The 23,438-nt window shown below is 41.3% G+C and overlaps 1 protein-coding gene across 1 annotated transcript in view; it reads right to left on the reverse strand.

Moving 5' to 3' along the window:
- Positions 1–23,438, reverse strand: part of PTPRG (protein tyrosine phosphatase receptor type G) — a 394,385-nt gene that overhangs the window by 91,923 nt on the left and 279,024 nt on the right. Inside the window, exons 6-8 of the mRNA XM_038149628.1 lie at positions 19,309–19,375; positions 7,945–8,102; positions 3,489–3,681 (exon numbers count right to left, since the gene is read on the reverse strand). Coding sequence (XP_038005556.1) covers positions 3,489–3,681; positions 7,945–8,102; positions 19,309–19,375 — 418 coding nt within the window. The remainder of the gene's footprint in view (positions 1–3,488; positions 3,682–7,944; positions 8,103–19,308; positions 19,376–23,438) is intronic.

The following is a 23,438-nucleotide window of genomic DNA, read 5'->3' on the forward strand; positions in this document are numbered from 1 at the left end:
GCTCGTGGGCTCCGATTCAGCAAAGGTCTTATGCATATGCTTTTATTCCAGGCATACAAGCAGTCTTCAAGAGAACTGTTTTAAATCAGCTTTTGCCAATAGAAGGAAGCAACGAGATAATGGAATAAAGGAAAACTCTTCTTGTTAAACTCTGACTCAAAAGAAAATCTGGAGTTTTCTCTTGTAAGTGAAAAATTAGTCCTATTTCAAATTAGCTGAAGTATTTCACCATCTTATATTCTGATGACTGAAAACAGTGCCCCTCTCTTCATTGCCTCTTTTGAATTAAAACAAGAGAAGGGAGAGGAGAGTAACTGCAAAGCAAAAGGCTGGTAACATTCACACTGGTTAACAAACTGGATCCAAGAGCACTGACCTGAAACAGCCTTTCCCAGAAGACCTCTTGTTTACCAAATGCCACCACTTTTGGGGCTTTGCTAAGGAAATACTCAAGAGGACAAGGTATAGACTGAGAAAGTTTTCCTCCAGAGTATCTGCAGGTTATGCTAGTGGTCACAGTTCTGTGACCTGAGATAGCTTTAATAGCTGAGAGAAATAGCTGAGAACTCTTTGGTCCCAAACTGTTCAGGATGGCACATTAGCCAATGGACCACTGCTTTGTGTTGATCTGAAATTCCCTATTCACCAGGGAATCCTGAAAATTATTCTGAACATTATGCAAATTGTTCTGGGCACATTTTCCTCCAAAATAAGAAAGGCTTACATAATGAATGCTACACTGTTTTCCAGATTAGCAATACTGCCCACAGACTTAATAGTGTGTGACAGAGGAAACAAACTGCAAAAATTCACGCCGACAAACATACCAGAACTTCCCCTGCAGAGCTGAAGACCATTACAAACCATACCACCTTGCAGCAAGTAAAAGACACATTTTCGTGACCATGCCTTTTTCTACAACACACAAATCAGGAACAGGGAGGGCAGACAAGAATCACCATGTGACAGCCATTGGTCACATTGCCTAATGCAATGTGGAAAGCATTGAGGTGCAACCGGGAGGTGTGCAGAACAATCTGCATAAAAGAAATTTGTAATGCTAACCTTACACTCTTCTATACTTGTATGCAAGACTGTCTAGCTGGAAAGCACTTCATGCACTCTGTTCCTCAGTCCTTTTGCATGAATGACACTGTATAAAGTGGTATTATATTTACTAGCTGAATAAACAAGAGGTTTTGCTTTCACTCAAGTATTATGACTTCAACTCATTTTATTTATATGTCAGTAGTTCAGAATGTGCAGTGGACCGGGCACATCATCACTGCTCACCTTTGTCAAAAAAGGGGCTAGAAACATCCAAGTTGTTATAGTTCTGGAACAGCTATTCTCATCCCTGTAACTTTTGGAGGATATACTACATTTTGTGTTAGCAACACTGCGCCAACCTATTTATCTTAAGTTCATGAAAAAAATGCACCTATTTTCAGTGTCCCCTGGTGTGCACACAACCCAGAAAGTGACAAGCCAACAGAGCTGGTACAAAACAACTGGCTGCCCAGCCAATAGCCCCCTAGAGCAAAAGCTGAGGGGAGGAAGAAATCACCAACTCCAGCCACATCCCTGCCATTAGATGGCACACTAAATGTTGTCAGACCATGGGAAATGCATGTCGCCCACCTGATGGTCTCACGTCACAAATTCAAATTCCCAGGCAGGCACAAACACAGAGCATTATGGTACTTGAACATAATGGCAGAGGACCCATAGAGAACCAGCTCAGGAAAACCAGACCCCAGGAACCAAACCACATAAACAGGGATTAATGGTAGTGCTGGTCCCTTGCTCCTGTGGGCTGGCTCACTCATGCTAACTAAGCCACGTGTGCTTGGTTCTTAAAGATCAAAGTCATGGTCAATCTTTCTGGTTATTCAAGGTGCTCCTTTGGTCTCGACAGCTCCAAATTCAAGATCAGCCTATTAACTATAGAATGTAGTGTTTGTAATGCTCTGACAAAATTGTAGGTTTCAGTTATTTGCTGTGGTGGTAAAAACCACCCCAATATTCTTTATAATCTTAAAAACAGCCCAGTGAGGTGTGGAATATGCAGGCATGTGGCCAAAGCAGTTAAATCTCCTTGAATGTTATATCAGAGGTACCTTGGCTGCACTCAAAATAAAAACTAGTCCGTTTTGTCACTTTTAGCATAATGTAACTCATTAACTTTCATCACTGTTCTGGGTAAATAATATGTACAGAGGATATAACTGAAGAAATTACTGACACATGTTGCTGTTACAACACTGATTGAAAACTACAGGCCAGAGCATCCGAGCGTAGCAGAATTTCTTCATTCCCAAGATCTCCTTCTCTCTTTTGATGTAAATTCTCTGTCCCAAGGCTGCCTTGTACATGAGGTTTGTGTACGTGTACATTATATATATATATTTAAAAAAAAAACACGCTCAGAGAATAATGAGCCCTGAGAAATATACTCTCCCAGCACTCTCTTGGGAAGGTGAGGTTGCTGAACGCAGCTGTTTTCATGATTCACATCCTCTAAAATCTGCACTTTCTGTGCCTGGCCAGGTGAAAATGCCAGGTAAAAAAGGGAAGCTTGTAAATCTGCTTAGCTGTTTCCTTCTGGCAAACTGCCCCTCTCTTCTTTACCTCTACTGGTTAAACACCAGGCACTTGGCAAGTCTGAAGACTGGAAAGTACATGTGATTTCTTCTACCTATAAATAACACCAGTCAGTAAAATAAAGGCAAATAAAAGTAGTAAATGATATTTATTTCCAGTTTTATTTTATCCAGAAGACATTTCTCTCAGAATTTCTGATGTGTTTCTCTAGCCAGGGCTGCCTGTGCCAGTGCGACAGGAACCTCCCTCCAGCTCATTATCTGGTGTCTGACAGAAGCAAGCACCAGCTGCTCTACAAAAAGGCACATGAAACACTTCAACAAGACATTAGAAAATCACCTGTCTAAAAGGAAGAGATTATTTCCCTCCTGTCACCATTACCAACAGACTGATACAAACGTTGAATTAAAAGGTTGGCAGTTTTTCAGAAAACTGAAAAACTTTTGTTACTGGAGAAATGAAACCCATAACCACATCTGGATACTCCATCTCCATTCAAACACCCAATGCCTCAGGGCTAATGGGGCTGAGTTTTTACCTCTGACCTTGGCCCTTTGGTTTTCCCTTTCTGTCTGGAATCTCCATGGCCCTACAGCCAGCTGGCAGACCCAGGGACATTGCCAGTTTGAGATTCATATTTTGTAGCTTTGAGACCCACATATTCTAAGGCTGTATTGTCATGGCACCTTGTGACAGCGAGTTCTAGAGGTACTTGCAGCATAAGCAGAATTAGTTAATTTATTGACACTTACCAACAAGGAAAGCCTGCACAACCTGCATTATTTCTTTGGTAGCTCACAGCTGTTCTTGACACCATTTCATGACAAAGTAGACAGAAAAAAATCACCTATTAGCCAAGTGTAAAATTGTAAAGTATAATCTACCTTTGGAAGCTTCTGTGCCGAGTGGATTTTCCAAGATGTCTGTCATATCTTGGTTCCAAGCATCCTTCACAGCAGACTTGGATACCTTCCTGTTGTTCAGTCTTTGCTGTGGTCGGAAGTTATTCCTCAGGTACTCCACAGACTTGACATGGTCCTGCTGCTCAGTGGTGAAGATGGAGTAAAATGCCTCCAGCTGATCGCAGCCATCACGGCAGGGGAGAGAAGGGATGTTAATTAGAAAAACAATGTGGTGAAATCCGGGTGGCTGATAAGACAGCAAAATGGAAGGAAGTAAAATGTTGATGCCAAGACTGATAAAAGCACATGGGAAGTCAGACTGCCCACTGAAATTATTGCCAACCACCTTATCTCAGCACAGGGCTTATCCTGCCCAACATGGGAGAAGGCCTTCTAGAACCTGTGGACATCTGTCATTGGCAAAGAAACATTTGCCCTTAAGATCCCTTTCGTGTGTGACACAGTCTTGCCAAACCCTCCTCACCGCTGGCACCGTTTTGTTTCACAGTATTGCGTCAGAAAGTGCTTCCAGGTCATTGCACACCGAGAGCTTTCTCCTGGATAAGGCAATACTTCCTTATCTCTGAACACCTTACCAAGTTTAGCTGCCAGGCTAAGCTCCACAGACAGCTCATGCAGCACTTTTAGGCACAGCTAGCATATACTCCTCTGGGAATAAGCTCTTCTGTTGGATTCAGATCTGAGCTATTTATAAGAAAACGTATTAACCTGTAAGAAAGAACTGTAATTGGAAAACTTTTCTGTTACTTTGTACCTTAGTGTTTCCTAGGAAAAAAAAAATCTAGCAAACGAAGGAGAAAATATTTTCAGCTAATGTTTTTCTCCCAGCTATCAAGGTAGGCGCAGCACTTACTGTTACCTTGTTATCATTCAGGACAAAAACTAGAATTAGTTATGTTGCTGCTGGAAAGACTGAGCAAGACAGAGCAGAGAAGGAATCAGTCCTGATATCGTTTGCATCACATCAGTTACACATATTGATAGCATGGATTTTGGGAGCACAGAATCTGGCCCAGGAATTCAAAAAGGGACTTGAGTAACATTCATAGCTTAACGACAGGTCACTGAAACTTACACACTTTTCATTATGTGTGTCTGCTCTAAAAGCTCTGGAGAAGCATGTGAGCCCCAAATCTTAAAATTGGAAGAATTACCACGGCAGCCTCAGTTGATAAAGCTGATAAAAATAATCAAAGAAGTGTGTAACAGAGCAGTTGAGCATCATCCACTGACTCATGAGGCACCCACTACCATTCTTTAATTTCCCTTCAAACCAGTAATTTGAGCCCCCTTCAGCGGGGGGACAGCAGGAGATGAGCAGGGAGGGGTGACCACCAATGACCAGTTCCCATCACAGGCAGGGAGCTCAGGTGCTGCTTCCAGAGCTCAGGTGCCACTTCCAGAGCTCAGGTGCCACTTCCAGAGCTCAGGTGCCACTTCCAGAGCTCAGATGCTGCTTCCAGAGCTCAGGTGCCGCTTCCAGAGCTCAGGTGCTGCTTCCAGGTTTGCAGGTGGGGATGCTGGGATTTGAATTGTCTTTTTTGTTTTTTTTTTTTCATCTTATAGGAATGCCTTATTCCCAGGTTCTCAACACAATTCTGTTTCTGATTCTTTCAAAGAAACATCTTGAAAAATTTCAAAAACCATGTCCTAATTATTAGCAGGAGCCCCTCAAAAGCATAGGACGATGGATTAAAAAAGGGGTGAAAGGACTGACTTACGCTTTAGTCTTTAAAAAAAACCCCACAACAGATGATCCTGCTACACCCTTCTAATAAAAGCACAGATCAAAACTTGTGCTTATTTACATACCTTCTGCACTTCATGCACTGGAAGCACTTTTGATGAAGCCAGCTAACAGGGCTTAAGGTGACTTTATAAAAGTGCAAGAACTTGGGTAGAAACTCCTTCTCTGAAGTCAAGTCTCTAGGCTTAGACATCTGTGACATTAATTGAATTTTTAAACTTTCAGAGAGAACTTTTAAAATATTTTCTCCTGCCACGCTACCTTGGGGAGGTATAATTGCATTTTAACAACTGCCAATTCAAACATGATTTTTAACCTTCCACTTTTTATGTGTTGAAGTATATATAAGCCATTTCAACCTCACTTTCACTATAAAAATATTATCTATGACAAATGAGAAATTAATTTATCTATAGCTGCCAGAAAAAAAAAAATTCTAAGATCTGCAGTCAAGGAGCTACATTCATGCTCTTCAAGGAGTACAAGAGCTCCTGTTCAGAAGAAGAAATTAAAAGCTCTTGTAAGACCATTGTAGATACAGGGAAACCTGATCTAAAACTCTGAGTCATGCAATTACAAACCATTAAAGCCTGATGTGTAGTTTTCTAAGGGTTGGATATACAAATGGCAATTAAAAATACTGAAACTGTTTGTGAGCACAATGAGCTACTCTGAGGTATGCATTACGAGAGATAATGCCATGCTTTGGGTCATTGAATGCACTCAGCTTTACAATGCATCCGCAGGGTGACACAGCTTGTCCTGGTTTGCTGTCTAATTATCAGGGAAGATGATGATGATGGAGGACTGCAAATAAAACAGAGAAGCCTCCTCAAATGGACCACTTCACTACAGTCCTTTTTCCAGCAAGGTATTTTGCACAAAAGCACGAATTTAATTGGAACAGTAACAAAGCTTAAACAGTATCACTGTCATCCCCAGGGATTACAGGCTGCTTCATGGGGTTTGTGATAAAGAAGGTTAAACTATGGCAATGGATTATGTTACACTGTTTCTGTTAGAGGAACAAATAATAATCATAGCAGTGGCAGGGTGGCAGGCTCTTGAAACACACACATCTAGAGCTACTGGGGAGGGGGGAATACTATTATTTATTCCACATGTGTTGTAGTATCAATGAAAGTCTGTCTACACACAGAATTCCCAGCCCTTCAACCACACGCACATGCACAGAGCAGCACAACGCCAAATTTTAAAGGCCTGATTTGGAACAGTTACTTCTGTACAGCACAGGAAAGGAGCTATGCCAGGATAAAGTACCTTTATACCGACAGCTGAAATTGATATTTACCATTTTATTTGCGTTTGTTAAAAAAAGAAAAAAGAAGTCGTGACCCACCTGATGTGCACCCAGGGTATAAAACTGAGCATGGGCCAGGCCTTGCAGCCACCAAATAATAAACAGTAAACTTATTGATGTAGTGAAAAGCTACAAGGGATTGCAAGTATCCTGCAGTCAAGGACAGAATTCAAAATGATCTCGACAATCAGAGAAATAGCCTGAAAAAAAACAAGGGGTCTGATTCAAACAGGACCATGTGCAGAGTCCCAGGCTCCAGCCAGAACTGGGGGCTGCCTGGGGGCACAGTGTGCTCAGCACTGCCAGAGAGCTGCAGGGAAAGCCTCCAGCAAAAGGGTTCCTGCTGACCAGGAGCTGAACACGGGCAGCACGGTCACACTTTTGTGAAACAGGCAAAATAGCACCAGGATGGGAGGCTGAGACATGAATCCTGACATGTCCCTCAGCCTCTGGAGGGCCTCAGCTGAAGCCCTGCACACAGACTGTCAAAAAAAGATGAAAGAATCTATGGGAGAGCATTGAGATCTAGAAAACAGGAAACAAAGCCTGGAGCAGGTGTATGGCAAGTGTCTTCCATACTTCTGAAACCTTTGAGCACAACATCTGTCAGTCAGGATCACCCAGTGACCTGCTCATGTGCACTTCACAGAATTAGTAATGTAAAAACATTTTTATTCAGTGGCTTATGACAGATGAATAAGAGGCAAGACTAAGTCCAGCAGGTTGACTTTCCGAAGACCACAGTCTTACAATGTCAAAATACACTGAACTGTCAAACGTTTGACTTCATCTAGACATTGCCGTATCAGGATAATTCTTCAAACTCCAAACATTGTGTCTATTTGCATTAAAAGCTGCTATGTGATAATTTTAAAGATTTGTGCACCAGCTCGCTGAGCACATAATGGCAGCTTTACTGTGTTATAAAAACAGTTAAGCATGGAGAATTAATGGAAAGATGTCTTTTCTAATGTAATTAGTTCAAATTACTAAATCTGAGCAGAACTGAAATCACTCACTTTACTTTGAAAAGAAAGTTTCAATTAAAAAGAATAAAAGGGAACTCTATGTAACTATTTACACCATAGCTTAATTTAATCTCAACAAAAACAATATGAAATAAATCACTGAAAGGAAACTGGGTTTCATGTTGTACTGTCTTCTCAAGACTGATGGCTCCTGTTCAGAAACAATATCACTTAAGAGAATAAAAAAAAAAAAAATCACCGACACTTCCTTTTTTGTCAACAGAAACATTTGTGTTCTCCAAATTAAACTGGCAGGTTTTGAAAACACTGTCTTGAGGAGGGCAAGTTAAGAGGTGGGCTTCACTGACAAAACAAACACACCTGATGGTAAGAAATGGGCACAGGCTTCCGAAAAACGATCCACTCCACGATCTCGCTGCAGGGAGGAGTAGTCAGGGAACCTGTGTAGCGGTAGTAGCTCCCCAGAGACGTTGGCAGAAGTTCCCTCAGCACAAAGGGATCCAGAAAGGTCTCCTTCTCTGCGGGGAAGATTGACAAGCAGGATTACACTTTTTTTTAATGTGTCTTTACAACAGACATCACATCGCTCGGCAGCCTAACAAGGTGTAATGGCAACAACATATTTTATCATATATGTAATGGAAAATGGAAACCCTCTGTAAGAGCTGACGTGTGGTTTATTAAAAGAGCAGCCAAAATGCTAGTCAGCCCCATCCCAAACACACACCCTCCTCATCTGAACGTGTGCAGGTGTGAAGTGCACTTGCTACCCCACTGGTTTATGTCAGTACAGAAACAACGCTGTAGTCAGTGGTTCCAGCACTCAGTTCGTGGCTCTCCAGCTTGATGGCAGCAAGACAGAGCCCAGTAGGACACAGCCAGGACCACTGGTCCTGTTTGCTGCTGCCTGACCAAAGCACAGCAGGCAGTGCATCTGTCCCATCTCTGACAGCAGTGGAAAGGGATGCAGGAGCAGAGTCAAACCCTCAGTGGATTGCTGAGATGAAAGAGGCAGAGCCGTGCTGCTCAGCCAAACTTCTCTAGGAGCTGCCAGGCAGCTGGGCTGAGCAGCAGGGACACAGGACGCTGCTGAAGCTCAACGTGGTGCTCAAAGCAACATCCAAGCAGTGCTGCTCAGGCCTGCCTTCACCCACCCACACTGGCACTGCCAGGGTGCTGCCAGACACAGCCAGCACTGCACCACAAATAGAAGAATTCTCACAGGTAGAACTGCTGCCCCTTCTCCCAAATCCAAGGAAGTCCTTCCCAGGGGTTCAGCAGTCTGGGGACAAACCTTTTTTTCTCTGAGAATCTCCTTGGACAGCCTGAAATGCAGACCTAAGCACTGGAAGCATTCACCTGCAAGTAACAGTGACAAGCTGATAATATTTAACACCGTGAAGAAAAAGAAATAAACAAAAGGAGGGAACAGCTACAGGCAAGGCAATTTCCCTGCCATCCCTGAGCATTTATCCTCTCCAATTCATGTTGACTCAGAGGCTGAAGCGCCCTCTCAGCCTGTGCAAAGGTGCTCACTGCCTCGGGCAGGCTGACACACGGGGCTCTCCTGGACATCTCTATTCCTTACTTTCAATATCCTGCATGCCTCAAACAGGAGTCCACACTTGGGCTGAGGGAAGTCTTTTTTCTGTCTCTCTGTGCTGCTGAGCACACCCACCACCACCCCCTCCCTGCCCCAACAGAAGGGAGAAGCAGGTGGGCTGGTGATTGACGTGCACGTCTTCCAAATAGGATGAAGTCTGCAGAATTCACTTCACAGCATCCCACAGTCTTCTATAAGTCTTGATCAAATCAGGAGTCGCCTAAACCTCTTAGCAGCAGTCTGATAATTGGGGGACTTAACTCCACTGCTGCTGCACGATGCCAATGATACATACACTTCAGGTATCCTCTATTTTCTGCACAATATCAACTGCTCTGTGATGTTTTCATAGCTTTTAGCATTCCAAAGTATAAGTAATTCTATTAAAGTCAAGGCACTACTACAAACTCTTGGTGAACAATTCCTTTCCTTCTAATCCAAGCAGATTTTGACCACACCTGCATCTCCAAAAAGTAAATAAACAAATAACCATCCACATTTTTTCCTCATCATAGCATACCTCTGTGACAAAAAGTGTGCTTAAATAAAAAATACTAAAATATATGTGATTGGCCAAAGTTCAAAGAGATTCTAATCAAGAAGTCATAATCACAGCAAAAGGTCGCATTTAATTGATTGGCTCATTTTTATGCAGAAAAACTTGGTTAGAAAAACTAGAAACTCAGTCACAGGACTTGATTTCCAAATGCAGCACACAAACCTTGACACGGGATTTCTGTTTCAGAGCTGTCTCTCTGTATCAGCACTCAGCATACAGTGGGCCACAATGAATCCCAAGGAGTGCCTGGATATGCCAACATCCCCTGCATTAACAGCCAATGACTACACATGAGAGAGCTGGGAGGCAGAGGCACGTTTTGAAAAGTGTTTTCCTCTTGAATTTAAGAAAAAAAAATTTGCAGTTAAAATGAACAATTTAACTATTTCTAACTTTTGTAATCTTTTAATTATAATGATGGAATCACTTAAGATGCTGGATAAAGGCTCTGCAAAACCACAAATATGGTATCCCTTTATCAAAGGATGGCAGGAGAAGGAAGCTCATTTTACACTTTCAAGGATTTTTGTGCCATATGCTGACAATATTATATTTTAATAATTAATTGTTCATCAAAGGAAAAGATGAAGAACAGGGATGCTAAATTCAAAGTTATTCAAATTGCAAAAATGAATAATGCATAACTTTTATATTAAATACACACTGTATTAAGTAGTCTACATTTCATCCAACTCTGTCTTTCATTTTTAAACATTTTGAACTACAATATGAATAATCAAGTAAAGGAAGCTTATTTAGACAGAGAAATACCTTATTTGAATGCAAACTGGAAGTATCCGACTATGATTAATTTTTGGTTATCAATTAGGGAGGGTTTTTTCCTAAGCACTTGGGAAGTCATAGTCAGCTGTGAAAAAGAATGTTTCTCAAGGAAAAAGTAGCTTTGCTAATACACAGTTTAAGTAGGGCAGGGTGTACTCGATCTAATTTTTCATGGCTACAAGCAACGCTCTAAGTTTTCATTAATGAATGCCAAAGATTAAAATTAAAAAATACATATAATTGGATTAAAATGACTACTAAAATAGATGATAATCAATTGATTATGCTTTAAAAACATAACACTTTTGAAAACATATCATTCTTTTGTATCACTTGCCATCTAGATGCATGGTGCAGAGTTTTAGAAATCCGAGTCACAAAAATCTTCACATGAAGCTTAAAGAAAAAGGGACTTTGAAACTCTATTGCCTTCCTGCCATAGCCTTCAAGAGCATATTGAAACAGTAAATGCCATGAAATTAAAGTTCCTAAGACCTTGAGACAGTTTTGAAAATGGCATTTTGAAGTCATATCATTTCAAAGATTTCTACGTTAAGTCAGTTATTGTTGTTGGTAAAACTGTAAGGAGAATAATTTCCAGGCTAAGCAAGAACATTCACTGATTATCATAGAAATATTTTTAATATATACATATATTTAGATACACCTGCATGTGCGTGTATGTATATATAGTTCCTACTAAATGAAAAAGAACAAGGTTGGAAATAATAACAAACCTTTCTTCACTGTCTTTTATTACCAGCTCCTGTTTCCCATTTACAGTGCCTGAGATGGGCATGAACTGTGTCCAGGAGGCTGGGAACAGACTGAGTGAGGAGTTTCTAGGAGGAAGAAAGTGGAAAAGGCTGGAAACTACATGACTGATGGGACAGCATTTGCTGTACTAGGAAATAACTGGCAGACAAAAGCAATAAAACACAGCAAAGCAATGTGTTCACCTGCAAACACCTGTGAATCACTGAAATCAGTGCTGCAAAACTGACCCATGAGCCACCTACTCACTCTCACATGTAAACCAGAGCCCTGCAATGCTCTCTTGTGCTGCTCCTTGTCCTCCTCCCATCTCAGCACCTGAGCACCCAACTACAAATATAAACAATCAGGAAGGCAGAGCTCCAGGGATCCTGATCCCCTCGAAGTACAAAGCATTCCCTTGGGAAAGAACAGTAACCTGCTGCTGCCTCCAGTGCTCCCAGGTGATGCAGCAAAGAGCAGCATCCAAAACATCTCCCCACTAAGGCAGTTTTACCCACAGGTAACAAACAGCAATGCTTTGTTTACAGCACCAATGCTTGGAAAAACATGTTCACTCTAACACCTCCAAGGTAAAAATAGCAAGCACCACAGATTCATTGTTGACCATTAAGACAATGAATGTGGCATTTAAAATACTAAGTGTTCCACAGTATGAAAGGACAATATTGTATTTCAACTCTTACATTCACAAAAAACAATTAACTGAGCCAGCTGGTAACATATTTGACCTTCTGATACACCATTCACATCTGCCTCTTGGTCTGTGTCTCACAACAGCAACGTGAAAAGTCACACCCAGCACATTCTTTCTTTGGGCTGAGAAATCTCCCCAGCATTTTGCATGGGACAAAGGGCCATTTTCTGCACAACCTGACCCAAAGGCAGAGCATCTGCAGACGTGCTTTAAAAGCCTGACCTATTTACACTGTTTGCCAAGTCATCACCACTAGGTTTGAACTAATACTAAATTGTGCACAATAGTTTACTGAACAGAGGAAAAAATTAGATCTTAAACCAGATACCAGCAGTGGATCTCCACCAACTAATGCAGTTTTCACCAGCTGGTGCCAACAAATATTATTTTGAAAGAGCCATCAGTTGAACATTTCACCTTCTTCGAGGACTGACTTGCTAAAAATAGTCTGTAAATCAGTGGAAAAAGACAGACCTGAATTTTAACCAAATCACTAGAGTAAGAGGCTTCTCGAGATATGCAGGTAAACAGCACACAACTATCTGTGATCAAAACTCTTTTAAATCTAACAGGAACTTGGATTGGACATCACAAGAAAATAGCTATATGCCAAGTCCATTTATATCTCATGGAATGCTTTGGGACTTTCATCATGATTTTCTGTAAGAAAACAGGAACTTGGCTGCATTGAAAACAATATCTTAAAATGAGCTTATTTCCAAAATTAACGTATGTGCAGTGCCTGATAGGTACCCAGCTACACTTTGAATAACTGAAATCTGCAATACCAATATGAAGAGCTTTGAAAGTCTCCCAAATTTATTAAACAATGTTATTGCCAATTTCATTTTCACCATGAGCCAAGACATTCTAAAGCTTCTGCATTCAAACTTCTAAAAAGCAAACACACAAAAATAATCAAAAGGACACCATGTCGCACACCCACTGAGCCAGAACTTCCCAGATAAAGCAGGCAGCAAAGCACAGCCAAGGACCAGACTCGTGGGGGTGATTTAAAGATGAGATTACAAATGTTATATATTACTTTAACTGAAAGCATCATCAGATGAATGCTTGCTGTGTAAATCCTGCAGGAAGAGCAGTATCTGACAGTTCTCTGTACTCAGGGTAATTCTTGTCATTTATTGCGCAATTATTTTTCTCACTTTTATTTAATTTTTTTTTTTTTTTTAAAGAGCCTCTGCTGAGCAATGGAAGGAGCTGTAAGGACACAGAAAGCACAGCATGGCAGGGAGGAGGGGAGTGAGATAATAACACAGTCCTGCAGACTAATTTAATCTGAGACAACCAGTGAGAGGAACAAAAAACCAGGAGGAAGGAATAGAAAAAGGCAAGTCTCTTATTCACAAAAAAATATTTTCATGCCACGTGTCGGTCTCAGGCTTAATTTTTCTCACTCCCTTTCTTAAAACAGCTTAGGAGGAAAGGGCTTAGCTGCAGAGAAGAGATCTTAACTCTTTAAAGTAGGAAAATGTTATTCTGAACCTTTCATGCTTAAGCAGTGCTGCTGCAGAGCAGCTGCTGGCATTCTAGACTGGGATGAGACTTCTCCAGGTTTCACAAAACCTGACCTGAGGCAGAGGTACGTGAGGCTGGACAGGCAAGGAAACAGAAATACAGAATAAGCACCAGCCATAAGAGGAAAAAGAAACTATGACAAAGTTTAGAGAAGAGGAGGATCCCTGGCAAAAGCTGGACCCTGGCAGAGGCTGAAGTGAAGCAGAAGTGCCCAGAGGAGCATGGATTGTTCACATCTGCTCCTGCAGAGCCAGAGCAAAACCACATGTTCTCAGACTTCTCTACCCCTCATTTCTCAGTGAATATCCACAAAACCCACCAGCACAGCACCCAGCTCCTACCTCCTGCAGATGATTTGTTCACATTCAGCATCAGCTTCAATTATTTACTTTTACAAGTGCAGTCTTTTATGTTAGTTTGAGTTAGTTTTTCTGTGCAATTATTAATTCTCTGTTACCTTGCTGGTCTTTACTCAGCCGTGACCAGCACTGCTTTCTGCAGAGCAGACAGGTGAAGGACCAGAGATTTCCAACACTTCCACCATTTATTCCTTTAAATGATACCGACCCCTGCAGCTATGCACAGAGCTGCCCTATATAAAGGTGTGAACTTATCACCTCTGCTCTCATCTTCATTTCCCACTTCCCTCCTCCTCCCCTTTGCTCCACAGCAATCCTGTCCTGGCCCCTTTCACAGGGCTACTCTGACTGTGAACACAAGAACAGATCAGAAAACAAAAGAATAGATCCAGCTCATCCCTGAGGAAAAAGAAATGCTCCTCCACGTTTCCTTCTCAGCTTAACGGGTGTTGCTCTCCCTTTGATGGTCCTTCCTTGTTCCAAATTGAGCTGCTGCTTTCTTCAAAGTTTTACTTTCAAAGAGGAGGTCCCATGGTATCACATCTCACCTTCACCCCTCTCCCCCACCCTTCTTCTCTACAACCCCATGATATTTGGTGTAGAAGGCAAACAGCTTGTCAGGCGGTGTTATGGTTGAAGTTCAAAACAAAAGAAAAAAACGTGTCATGGTGCTAATGGTGTTTTCTTGTTATTATGCATTCTGGTGTGATAGATCCACAGGGTAACTAACACTGTCTAGATTGTTTCTTTTTTAGTGCTGATTTATTTTAACAGGTTATTCACTGATTTTTTACCTAGGACAACTGGAGAGATGTGCAACATATTTATTCTCTATCCTTTTTAATTATTAAAGCAGTTGTTTCCACTGTATTTTGATAAGTTCTCCCCAGCAATTTTAGTAATCCCTTGCCTGACCACTTCTGGCCCATCTCAAGGGAGATCCAAGACTACACACTGCTCCATGCTGGGTTCCAGTTACAGCTTTTTAAGATTTTTTCCAGCCTCCCTTTTAAGTAAACCAAGGTTCCTCTCCTCCCCTCACCCCACCTCATGTTCACAAACAAGCAACAGATGCCATTGATTCACTTTGTACCTAAGCTTTTGATCTGGTAGCACTTTGATTTTCAGAGCTCACTTTTGACAAGGAAGGTAATAAGAGCCCCATTTTTGTGACATTGAGCCTTTTCTGCTGTGGTAATTTATTTGTGCTCTAATAATAATTTTCTGCTGATCAGTGTAGATTCTTGATGACAGCCACAGAGAACAGGACAGAGTGACAAAAACATGGTTTCCATCACCCTGAAATCTTTTCCAGGGGCCTGGGGTAGTGTGGGCTGCTGTCCCCCGTGACAACTTTGCCTGCACAGCAAAACAGGACTGTGGTCCTGTGCAGAGCAGCCTTGCCAGGCTGGGAAAAGGTGAGTGTCACACAGCCTCCAGCACTGGGTGCTGCCCCAGGACTGGCATCAGGGAAGAAGGCTCATTTTAATGGCTTCCAGACACTGGTAAAAACAAGGAAAAGGCTTCTCTAAGAAGCTTACATACAAAACAGTACAAAAAAAGGGCAAATCAAAGACAGCAAAGGTGGGAAAAGCAATGTTTCTGTGCGATAGCTCCATCCTGCCAGGTGCTCCTCTGAGACCTTGCTGGAATGTGTGGCAGGCAAAAGCTTTCATAGCCATTTTAATGCAAATCAACTGCATAACACATAACCTGATATTTCAGCCCCCTATTCCCACAAGGGCACAATCATTCCCTCTGAGGCCTCAGCAGCCTCCTCAGCCCTTGCACAAGAGCAGCTCCTTCCTGCCCTGCAATCCTCAGCGTCACAAAGAAGGGTGAGGAGTAGAGAGGGGCTCAGGGCAGGGCACCCAGCTGAGCACCTGGGCAGCAAAATGGGCAGCACCAAGACTGCCCCATGTGTGCTGCAATCACAGCCAGGCACCAGTGGCTTTTTTACCTATGATCTCGAACAACATGCATCATCTGTCCTGTCAGCACCAGCACTGCTGAAGACCCTTCCCAGCAGCTTTCATGATGACAAGAGCATTTGCAGAGGAGCTAAAAAAGACCCCCAGCAATTAGAGCTGAAAGAGCAAGTCAGCCCCAGAAAATCCAAACCCCACCTGCTCGTACCCCATCCCTTGCCCAGGGAGGGCTGCCCACTCCCAGCTGCCAGTCCTGGCTGGGCTCTGTGGCAGACAGTCTCTCCACGTGCCCTGGGGCAGGGAAAGCAGCAGTGAGAAGAGCAGGCACCTGGCTGGCAGGAGGTGTGACAAATCCTTGGCAGAGCACAAAACCAAAAGCAATTTCAAAATCAGCAACAAGAATTGACAGCTCCTGTAAGAGCCTTCTCGGTGATCCTGGGCTGCTCTTGGAGGGCAGATGCAGGAGCTGGGGAGAGGTGTGGGAACATCCTGTTCAACAGCAAGAACATGGGGCAAACCCCAAAGCATTATCATAGAGCCAGACATCATCTGGCAGTTTGGTGCACCATGATTTCCCTTCCAGCTAAGAAACTTTATATGGTTGCTCATGTAAAATTAAGCTTAATGTCACCATTAAGATTCTACAAAATTATGCCTGGAGATGAGGAAACAAAATCAACTAAGTAGCAACTAAGCCTGTATTGATTTTTATGTGTATGTTTCTCTATCATTGTTACTAAGCTGGTGACACTGTGAAGGGCACAATTATTTATGTTCCATCAAATTAGTAAGTAATTCAAATCCCTGATGAAATATCAAGCAAAAATTGCTTTCACTTCTACAGAAAGTACTTATGACTTTGGAAATGTCTGCATACCCCTTGGAAGGGCAATGTAAGATTACAAGAACTTCACAGAAAAAAAGAAAAAGGACAAAAAATTTTTTTAAAAAATTATCTCATCATTCATGAGTATCATCTCTGTATCCACTTGAGTGTTACCAGATCTGTCACCACTGTGGGGACAGGCCAGTGTGGGAGCCCTGTACAGAGTGGTGTCCCCATACAGGGCCAGGCCTTCTAGTAAATGACAAAATGAGGATGATGAAGGTTTGTGTGGGTGTGCCATTCCCATGCTGAGAACTGAATGACTGTGAGGAAGGAGTGAGTGTTCAGCACAACCCAGGAAACATGCTCGGCCAGATGGAGGGAGAGGGACAAGAAAACCTCAACGTTTGTAAGTATTCCTAATTTTACATCATATGTATGTGCCTCTGTATTGTGACAACCACCTAAAACCAACATGGTAATGGAAATGTTATAAAATGCAAAGAAACTTAAGGTTTCAATTTTGCCTTCTTTTGTTGGATTCCTGCTTGATCCAACCACTTTATTCAAAAGCCACAAGAGTTTTTCACTGTGTTTCAGCCAAAAAGTCCATGTTGCCTTAGGGTCCCAGTTGAATGCAAGGCAAATGGAAGGCAGGAAGAAGCTTTTCAGATAAATTCATAAAACTGTGCTCATGTAAGATGTAAGTAAACCACATCAAGAAAAGAAATGTAAGAATCTGGAATAAAACCCTCACATCTTTACTATTATTCTATATAATAACATTAAAAGAGAGATATGATATGAGAATTCTTGACTGAAGTGTTCTATCAATATTTAAGTTAAAGAGAATGATCTCTTTCAACAACTGCTTTGCAGGAGGAAATTCCTTTACTCTAACCACCAAAAGAACCTTAGAAAAGGCCTTTAATCAGGGCCTTTGAAACAGGAAGGAAAGCATGATTTTCCTCTTTTTCTTCCTTAATGTTTTGAAAAGGAAACAAGCTATTGAAATATATCAAGTGATTTCCTTTACTTGAAACACCAGCAGACTTCTGTGCATTGTGTGCAAAACAAAAATAAACGCCTTTTATCCACCCAGATTTTGCTGTGGGTAAGACAGCACAGCGATGGACTGATCATTATGTGGTCAGGGAATCACAGCCTGGGGACAAGTCACATCCTACCCAAACAATTAATTTTGGGAATGGAAGAATCCTCTAAGGAGACACTGGTGTGATTATCCATGAGTGGCTGTTTTATCTGTGAGGAGCAAGACAGGGAGCAGAAAAACCTGATGAGGTGGCCGAAGCACTGTGTGCTTGCAGGGGGTTGGAGTCTTGGAATAGAAAGCAGGTACAGAACAAAACCAGAAAGAGATCCCAGTCCAGTTAAATGGCAGCTTGGCTGCAGTGTCAAATTACACAGACATTGAAAAAAACCTTGCAGCCTAACACATCCCAGCTTTGCTTTTGCTGGCCTGTTTTGTTATCCAGCAGGAGCGAGGTAATAACTTCTATTTTTGTGGAAAAGCACACCAGTTTTTCAGCTCAGTGTGTTGTTTTTTATGGCAGAACACTGCAATTTATAAGCAGCAAAACCTAAGGAAAATTCTCTAAATGAAGGACTTTATGGCATGTTATCTTTTAACCCGTTTTTCACTGTGTTTGGATTTATTTGCCTTCCCAGTTGCAAAGTTAAATGATTCTGAAAGGAGAACAATTAATCCAAAATCCTATTTGTTTTAATCTAACACTGTCAACTAGTTTTAGGTTTGCAGTCAAGAGAAAAAAAATGTCTGTTAAGCTCTATAGCACTAGCTAATGTCTAAAGACAATCCTCAGAAAAGGTACAAAGATGTTTTATCACAGCACTATAGATGGAACAGAGATTTATTATTGTACTGTGCACCATTCCAGCAGATGCCTTTTGAATTACAATGAGATTATTAAAACTTTACAAATCATTATTTTAAAACCTGACAAGAGTACTTTGGGAACTGGAGCATCTTGATGTCATTGCTGATGATGCATTACCTGTGGTAAGGCTTCAGGAAAATTCCCAAGTAAAAAATTGGTTATAAAAGTATAAAATATATTAATATTTATTTTAGTACCTGCTATAAGTTCAAGGATAATAGGTATATGCATCAGAACAGCTGAATGATCGTATTTATGCCAGCATTAGAAAGATGTTCATCTGCTGCAAAGTTTAATTAATTTTCATAGATAGTTAATTTTCTGTTTCATTATCAGTTCCCTAAATTTGAAAGACAAATAATTTATTTACAAATAGAAACTTCAGAGAGGTGTATTTTTAGAGCAAACAGAAGATAAATAACAGAGTGAAGCATCCAGGCTGCCTTCAAAGTTCTAATATGAATGATAGATTGCAGCAGGTTGTGATTGATAACTTATGCATTCTGGAGCACTGACTGAAAAGAAACAAATTGTTTACTGTTCACCCCAAACCATTCTCAGGTAACAAATGACTCTGATCTTTACCTATCAAATAATGCCTGTGATGCCCTTAAACATCAGTGAATGAGGAATGTGTGGGCTCACTGCATCCTTCCAGGGGTGACCTGATCCCTTAAGGACAATATTGCTGCCCCTCTCCCCTTCCCAACAAGTAGAAAGTTTAAGCAGCTACTTACCATGATGTACAACGCCCTTCAACCCATGGATAATGGGATCCAGTGCTGAATTGTCCCTCTGACTGACCTACATGCAAAGGATACAGGATTGGTTACATCTACTCCGGCATTAGGCAGAACAGTTTCAGTTTAATCTTCTAACCAGAGGAAAAAAAAACAAACCATGTTACCTAACAAGCTGCTTAGTTCTCACATTTACAACGGATCTCCACCAAATGCCTAAGGTACATGGTGTCACAAAGTAAAGTGAGGAAGGTTAAATAAAAATAAAAAGTCTCCTCTGTATTCTTTAAAACATTAACCAATTATCAGCTTTGCAAAGCCTAAAAACACAGAGCTGATTTTTCTCCATCCACTCTTGCTTTCCTAGAGAACTGCTGTGATAAACAGAAGTCATCTCAGACCAGTTAATTCCTTACCAACGTGGCCATAAATCTGGTGCTGCCACTGCAGTCAGTGAAGCTGGATCCCTTTCAGCCCTAATGGAGTTTGGCCTTGGCATCTCATTGCTATTCATATTTTTAAATTTATTTAATTTACTGTCACTTGGACAAAGGAAAGGCAAAAGAGCTCTGTGAGAGGATCTAGAAAAAAATAATCAATTTCTGACAGTGTAATTGCCTGCACGGCCAGAACAAAACCTGCAACATTCCCTCTATCACTCAGAAATTGCCGACGTCCTCCACAACAGTGAGATCCACCACCAGAGAGAGGAGAGAAAGGCAGCAGGAAGGATTAACCCTGTTGAGCTCCACAACTTCCAAATTAAACCCATCATTTCAGTCACTTACTTGCACACAGACAAGGAATTCACAGCCAATAATGCAATTATTTTTTAACTTTTTGCCTCTTCAGAGGTATTGTAGGAATAACTCACAATTTCTGTGAAGACATTCCACTATTTAAGATACTTGCCAGTTTACTTTTGGGAGATAAATACTGCCATGTATCTTAGTCATGGGGTACATTCTTCCTTTTTTTCCCCACCAGTCAGCTTCAGAACCTGAGCAGTGTTGATAATTTCTGGATGGACAGCTCCTAATGGGCAACACATCAGATACAAAAGAGCTGCCCTGTATTTTACTGCCTGCTGATGACCTCAATGTCATGAGGAAAAACAGAATTTAATCACATTATGGCTGTGTATTAATCTATTTGGAAAGGAGTGGAGACAAAAGAAGAAAACCCTGAGAAAGGACCATGTGACCAGCAGGGAACACACTGATCTATGGAGGGCAGAACCAGCTTGGAGCTGCTCTTAGGAGGAGGACATCATTGACCACAGCACATCCAAAAAATGTGCGGAAAAAATATCACAAATTTTAATAGCCTGACAAGAAAATTGGAATCCACTGCCCAAGTTTCACAAGCACAAGTGCCTCTCATCTTGTCCTTCCTCCCCATAACTAATTAGGATTCTTAGAAACCTCATTATCTTCTCAGCCAACTGCATTGAGATAAACCAAAACAAACCACTTTTCTATTTCTGTTCATCTGCCCTATGAACTACTCTGCTGTGTTCAGGACACATTCTCATGCACTTCTCCAGAGACAAAATGGTTTGGTGTTGTAAATGGAAATTGAAAATCCTCTCCTCATCACAGTACTCCAGAACTTGCAATGATCATCTAGGGCAAGAAATGCAATAAAACTATCAAAGCAGCAAAAGCAGCTTTGAAATATATACAGCTCAGATGTTACTGGACATAACACCATTACCCTGAAGGCTGCAAGCTCTTTGAAGCATGAACTTTTATATGCCCAAAGGGGTGCTCTGTACACTTTGGATCCAGTATAAATAATAATCACAGGACAGTGGACCCAATTACCCACTTTGTAGGTTCTGCCTGACATCTGACAAATCAAAAAGAAACACTAAGAATACAGGGCCTGTTGTGTGACACATTCCTGCATCTTTTCCATTTATCCAGGTTTTCTCCAATCATGGGCACCATTGAAAAAAAATCATTAAAATGCTACTAGCATTTAAAGACAAGAACATAAGAAAATATTGCTCTGGACTTAAACAATGTTTTATTTATTGCTGCCTAACTATAAGTGGTAAAGAGTTTTATTCTGTTTACTTTGGTTTTATTTCTGGTGACAGCTGCAATCAGTTTGAAAAAAGCAAATAGACAGAAAGGATCATAAAGGTTAGAACTCTTCCTTTTGGGATTTTGTGTCAAAGTAGATCAATCCTTAACCTCAGCCCTGGCAGCGCCCCTTTAATCTGAGGTGCTGTGGCTGTATAGATCCAGCCATGCAGCCTCTTTGATAGCAATTCTGCAAATGTGCTGTGTTCTTCAACAGCACAAAGCCAACAGGCACAGGATTTCTAAGGAGGCTGCAAGGCAAATGCTCCATGCATCTGTAATCTTGTTTTCTCCAGGGGTACAGGGAGTGGGATCTCATGTTTCTTTAAAAATCATATTCAAACAAGTACCTCTTGCAGAGATGTCAGTTCAGACCTGCATGGGATATAGCTTGATTTTCCTTCCAGATGCTTTCCTCCCTCTTACCTGACATTCACACACAGTTCTCTCATACCTCAGTACAACTGTTTCAGGACCTTGGCAAGACCATTAGAAAAGTGACCAAAAGGTTTCTCATTTTGTAGAAGGTTTCAGACTGCAGAACAGAAGTTTTCTTACATCTTTTTCTTCTTCAAATTTTTAAACAACCCAAAAAACCCACTGTGAATTTCATTTCTCTCTCTCTTTTTTTCCCCCACTTCTTTGTATCCTTTTTCTGCCTGTGTTCACACAGGAAATCAGGTTTCTGAAATCCAAAATGTCAAGTTCCATCCTCATTGCTGCACATCTCTGGTTTAACTGGCCTGCAGCTACCACACTGGTTGAGATCAGAGATTCACCCATACAAGAATCTTGTCTCTGATAACAGCTGATACTTAAAAGAAAGAAAGGAAAGAACAAAAAATTTTAAAAAAAGCAGAAGGGAAAAAATCTCCAGAATAAGAAGTGTCCTCCTGACCTGCTTTATGATTCCATGTCATGAAGCTTGAGCTTATATCCTCCTACAAACAGTTTTTAATTTTCTTTGTTATGAAAGTTAATGTCTTTGTTATATATGTGTTCCAGACGTGTTTTTTTATGATCTTATTAACATAACCTGAAGGACAACAGCAATGAATTATTCAGATTGATCTTACATTCCACATTTCTGCTGGTACCTTAGAGAAAGATCACACATCTGTAACTGGGTTTTGGCACTCTGGCTTCACCCAACACACACCTGCTTAAGCTGGGCAAGCATTTTCCTGCGAGTGAAAACCTGTGAGTCCCCCCCACTCCTTCAAGAACTAACCAAAAGAAACACCAAGAATGACAGATTTCTTAAGCCACAGGAATTCCAGGCACAAACACAAGCCTACAATGCTGCAGAGTGAGTATTAACAGACAGATGGAAAAGCATCCTGAAATTGCCCTAAAATACCCGCAGTACCACTACTACAAATGTTGCTTTCTGTACAAGATGTTTTTGCTCAAAACTGACTAACACTCTATAGGTCTGCAGTAAACAGATGAAATAATGCTTGCGTGCATCATTTATAATTGAAAAATGCCTGTAATCCTCTTCAGCAGAAATAAATAGGTAACTGTCATGCTAAGCACAATGGAAAAACAAACACAGAGATAGCATTAAGCAGTTTCCTGTGCTAACAGAGCTCTCACCATAGGGTAAATATGGGATGAACATGACATGAAGAAGCAAAATCTCTTGTTTATTGTACCCTTTGGGTGACTTCAATACCTGGTGCACATGCCATTCTGAACAGAAAGAATGGCTTGATGTCAATGCAATGAACAAGACAAATATTTGCAATATGGGAAAAGGCAAGGCACAAGCGACCCCATTCTGCAGTCATAAACCAGACATGTTCTTCACATGAAGTCATGGTGAAAATCTTACTCTAGACAGGTTAGATTTACTTACAGCTACTGCATCTGATGCAGGGACTGGGAAATTATTCCTTGTTTAGTGAACAAGGCTGATCAGCCATGAATTCCATTGACAGCAGGGTTAACATCTCTGAGCAGCACAATGTGTTGACCCTGTGCTTCGAAGTGCTGCTTCTACAGCTGTACCCTTGAGGGCAGGCCAGGGAGCTC

This window comes from Motacilla alba, chromosome 12 (genome assembly GCF_015832195.1).
Source record: "Motacilla alba alba isolate MOTALB_02 chromosome 12, Motacilla_alba_V1.0_pri, whole genome shotgun sequence".
NCBI lineage: Eukaryota > Metazoa > Chordata > Aves > Passeriformes > Motacillidae > Motacilla > Motacilla alba.